At 46.2% G+C, this 4,615-nt stretch overlaps 1 protein-coding gene across 2 annotated transcripts in view; it reads right to left on the bottom strand.

The window, feature by feature from the left end:
* The window catches only part of TRAM1 (translocation associated membrane protein 1), a 32,231-nt gene extending 28,657 nt beyond the window's left edge, over positions 1–3,574 (bottom strand). Inside the window, exon 1 of one of the 2 annotated variants that reach the window (XM_081816105.1) lies at positions 3,284–3,574. In XM_081816105.1, coding sequence (XP_081672231.1) covers positions 3,284–3,406 — 123 coding nt within the window. In that variant the 5' untranslated portion in view covers positions 3,407–3,574. Of the gene's footprint in view, positions 1–2,651; positions 2,675–3,283 lie in introns of those variants that run through there. The other variant, XM_081816106.1, reaches the window with a different exon arrangement.
* Positions 3,575–4,615: the final 1,041 nt, after the last annotated feature.

Consider the following 4,615-nt stretch of genomic DNA (forward strand, 5'->3'; position numbering starts at 1 on the left):
AAAAAAAATACAAAAAAAAATACAATAAACCTCCAAAACAGTTCCAAGATAGCTGTAATTGTAAATGTTCCCCCAAATCTGCACGGCACAAACCACCCAGACTCCTGCAAAGAAGCTCCCTTCCAGAAGAAAATATTCCTCTTGGAAACCCCTAACTCCTCACTCCTTTTATCCTCACTTGGATTCCCAAACACCCTTCTATTTTTCAACTGTTCAAATTTTCCCAACTCAAATAGGAAGCCATTAACTAAAGATCATGATTTGCATTATGTAGACAGATACTGACTGTATTAAAACCATGATTTCAAAATTTACAAGGAATTCTTGGTAACATGAAGTTTCCCAGAAATTAAACTTAGATTTCTCCAAAACAGACTACTTTTTTTTAATTAACCTTTTTACATATAATCTCTTTAGATGCTAACCATGGGACCCTTCTCTCACCTAAAAATGCTGTCTTCTATTTTCAACTTTGATAAATATCTAATGAATAATAATAGCTACTATTTATGGCATGGCTCCTGTAAACCAAGCACTGAACTAAAGCCATGATACACATTAGTTAATTTAATTCTCCAAGTAACCCAATGAGCCCTGTTTTGCAGAAAGGAAACAAGTTCTGAGAAGTTAAAATGATCTGCCCTAGGTCACCCTGTGAGCAAGCTGCAGAGCCCTAACTTGAACATGGACCCCTTTAGCTACAGCATCTACACTTCTACAGTATATTTATATTGATTTTTCATTTTGGTTAGTAATACAGTATGTTATCACTTTGTCAATTTCTTCGTAAATCCTCTGACATTTTCTCAATATATTCACACAAAGGGCTTAACAGGTTCTACTGCAAAAACATCAACTTCTCTATTATTCTAACGCAAATACTGTAATTCTATAGTTATGTTAATTTTGAGGTTCAGCAGCAATTATTTTAAAAGTCAAATAGCTAAACTAATTTCGTCAATTTTTCCCTGATATGTAGATAACATGGTACAACTTGCACAAACTTCCTTCTTCTGTATATTACTTTAATGTTCTCTTTTGAACTAAAAAATTCTATTTAGATCTTTGTTGTGTTTACTTAGATTTATAAATTTTACAGATTTACAAAGAAGCAAAAATCCACTCACTATTAAAAAAATCATTGACATGGGGTGCCTGGGTGGCTCTGTGGTTTAGAGTCTTTCAATTTTGGCTCAGGTCAAGATCTCAGGGTTGTTGAGACTGAGCTTCGTGGTAGGCTCCATGTTCAGCAGAAGTCGGCTTGTCCCTCTCCCTCTGCTCCCCCCCCCACTTAAACAGCCCCCACTTAAATAAATAAAAACTTAAAAAAAAGAAATCACTGCTACGTGAGGCAAGGTATAGGTGGTGAATTTCCACAGAAACGCGGTAAGAGACTATGAAAACTTTTACATAAAAGCAAAGTTATACCATTTCTAAGTGTCGGGATTTCTGATTAATATTCCATTTCACTCAAAGCACTGCAAATATACCCTGCAGGTAATTTTATTCTTAGATCATATTTTTAAAGTCAGGAATTCTTACCATATGGAGATGGGTTATGAAAAGTTTTACAAAATTGAATATACTGTACATACAAAAGTATTACTTCTAATATCAAAACAGAAAGTATAAATATAAAATTCAGAGAGTACAAATGTTTAGAATTGCATTTTTAATATGATACACTCATATAGTACTTTAAACAACCATCAGATGCAGTCACACCATATTATCTGATCCCTGTAACCTAACAATGACTGAGAATACCACAGGTGCTGTTATTTCCTTACACTGAAAAGCTGAGGCTTAGACTTAGGTCACCCAATAGGTAAGTAGCACAGGGCCAGCCTAAAAGCGTGGGACATATGTTAGTTTCCTTCTACCTTCCCTTCCACCATACCAACTACCTCCTTAGCCGTGGGCTAAGTGGAATAAATGACACTGTCAGGAATAAAAACATCTGTCTAGATCCAGAAAAGCCTTTGAGAAGAGAAGCAAAAGTAGACAAAATGTTAAGTTACCTAATAAGATTTTAAAACCCACGTGGAGTCCACCTAAAAATTTTATTCATCTTATTCATAAAAAAAGTATTCGGCTGTCACTGGCAGTCTCATTCTACCAGTTTTCCTCAAGAATTTTTAATGTCATTCATCCAACAAATATTTTTTAAGCACCTACTACGTCTCAGGTGCTATTCTGGGCACTGGAAACAGAGTAATAAAACCTCTAAGTTTCTGCCCTCTCTGAGCCTATATTTCATGAGGAGAGAGACAAACAATACAAAAGTAAAATAATCAGTGTATTTGATGGGGCATAGCGTCTATACAGAAAAATTTAAAAGGAAAAGAAGAAATGGGCGTGTGTACTGAGGAGCGAGGGAAAGAAAACCGTAGGATGTTATATACATGTTCACCTTGCAAAGTTTATTACCCACATTCAACAGCTGTTAAATAAGTCATCAAAATACTAGATATGTGGGAAGAGAATTTACACACTCCTGACATTTCCATCCTCTCATATTTCACGAAACAAAAAGAAAATCACTCGGCTTCTTGGCACTGCTGTTCAGAAGCGAGATTTATGGATCAGACCTTGTTTCTTTAAGGGAAAAGCAAGAGCACGGCAAAAAGTTCGCGAAGTGGCAATAATACCAGTTTGGGAGAGAAGAATGAAAACAATCGGGTGTGCCTCAGTGTGCCGAACTCGTGGCGATCACTCGCTGCCCCGCGGCCACCGCCCTTCAAATAGGGAGCGGACGCCCGGCTCCGTCGGTTTCGCGTTCATCCCAAACTCGGTCCTACAGGGGCCCCCCGAGGCCTGGCCTCCACTAATCTCCAGCCCTCGCCGGCCCGACGCACTCGGCGCCCAGGGCCGGCCACCCCCCGCCTGCCCGGAGCCAGCTCGGCAGCGCAGGGGCCGCCCTCGCCGCCCGCCGGCCCCTCGCCGGCTGCCACGTAACCCTTCGCGGGAACCAGGAACTGCGCGGCGCGGCCGACGGGAGGGGACGGGACGGGGACGGGGAAGGGGGCGGGGGCTGGGTGTGCGCGGCGGCTAAGGGAGCGACGCGGCGGCCCCCCGGTTCTGCGGGCGGCGGCCAGGCCTGCCGGGGCTCGGCATCCCGAGGCCGGCGTGGGGCACGGCAGGGCAGGGCAGGCCTGTACCTAGGGGTCCGGGGGGCCGGCAGCTCCCCCCGGTCCGGTCCCCCGCGGTCCGGGGCCGAGGGGCCGAGGCTGGCAGCCCGAGGAAGGGGCGGCGGGGCGGTTGGGGCGCGGGGCGGACTCACCTCGAACATAAGCCCCAGCAGGAAGACCATCGCCACACAGGAGACGATGTCCGCGTGATTCTGCAGGATGAATTCGTGGCTCAGGACCGGGGGGCTCTTAGTGCTTTTCTTGCGAATCGCCATGGTGAAGCCACCGCCCGTGCCTGCAGGTGCTCCTCCCCGGCTCCGCTCTTTCCAGCTGCTCACCGACTAGCTGCCGCCGCCGCCTCCCCCTGACTGCTCCTCACAGCCCCGCCGCTGCCGGTCGCTGGGGCTTCACTTCCCATCCCACAGCCAGTACGCAGCCGCCGGGGCCGCCCGGAAAAAAAAAAAAAAAAAAAAAAAAAAAAAAGAAGGCAAGCCCACAGCGGGGGTGAGCATGCGCACCGGGGAGACGGGGGCTCTCTCGTGCCGGGGTAGCCCCTGCGAGCCCACAGCGCCGCCTGGGGACCGGAGGCCGTCGACCCACGGCCCCTCCTGGGTAAGGAATAGGAGCGGCACGCCCACTGCTCCGCTCCAGGATGGAGGTTGGGAGTCGTTCGTTTGAGGCGCGAGCTTCCTGGCCTAGTTAACAGGCTGACTCCGCGGCAGGTCGAGAATGGCCACGTGCTGTGGCGTGCGTGGACGCAAGCATGCCTTCCCGCCGTCCTGGCCACTCTGGGCTTGGGTGTCAGTGCTTGCTTCTATATAGATTGTCGCTTCTTGTAAGCCAAAGCCACCACCACGGTAATCTAAACGTAGGACTATACAGCCTAACTACACAAGGGTAAGATGCATTCTTCAGATTTATTTATTTATTTATTTTTAAAAAGATTTTATTTATTTGACAGAGAGGGAGAGAGACAACCAGAGAGGGAACACAAGCAGGGGGAGCAGGAGAGGGAGAAGCAGGCTTCCCGCAGAGCAGGGAGCCCCACGGGCCTCGATGCCAGGACCCCGGGATCATGACCCGAGCTGAAGACAGACGCTTATTGACTGAGCCACCCAGGCTTCAGTTTTAGCATCTTAAAAATTAACTTCAGAGTTATTTTAAGCACTCCTGGGGACTAAAAACAACAACAACAACAACAACAAACCATTTGTTGAAAGCTTGAACTAGTTTATTTTTTCTTTTTTAAAAAGAATACTTCCTACTCCGTCCCACCTACCCATCCCCATCCCTCCCTGCCTCTCACTGAAGACCATCAGGATTAGTTTGGGTTTACTTGCTTGATACTTATTAACAACATTTCTTAGTAATCTAGAGAGATGGTAAAAAAGGTTTGTGGACTAGACAGATCTTCCTCTTTCATCTTTCTACCCAAACCAAGACTCCTTTGTCTTCTTTCTCTTAAATCGCACCACTCTTTACCC

The sequence above is a fragment of the Leptonychotes weddellii genome, chromosome 4, assembly GCF_054177405.1.
Source record: "Leptonychotes weddellii isolate Sample4059 chromosome 4, ASM5417740v2, whole genome shotgun sequence".
NCBI lineage: Eukaryota > Metazoa > Chordata > Mammalia > Carnivora > Phocidae > Leptonychotes > Leptonychotes weddellii.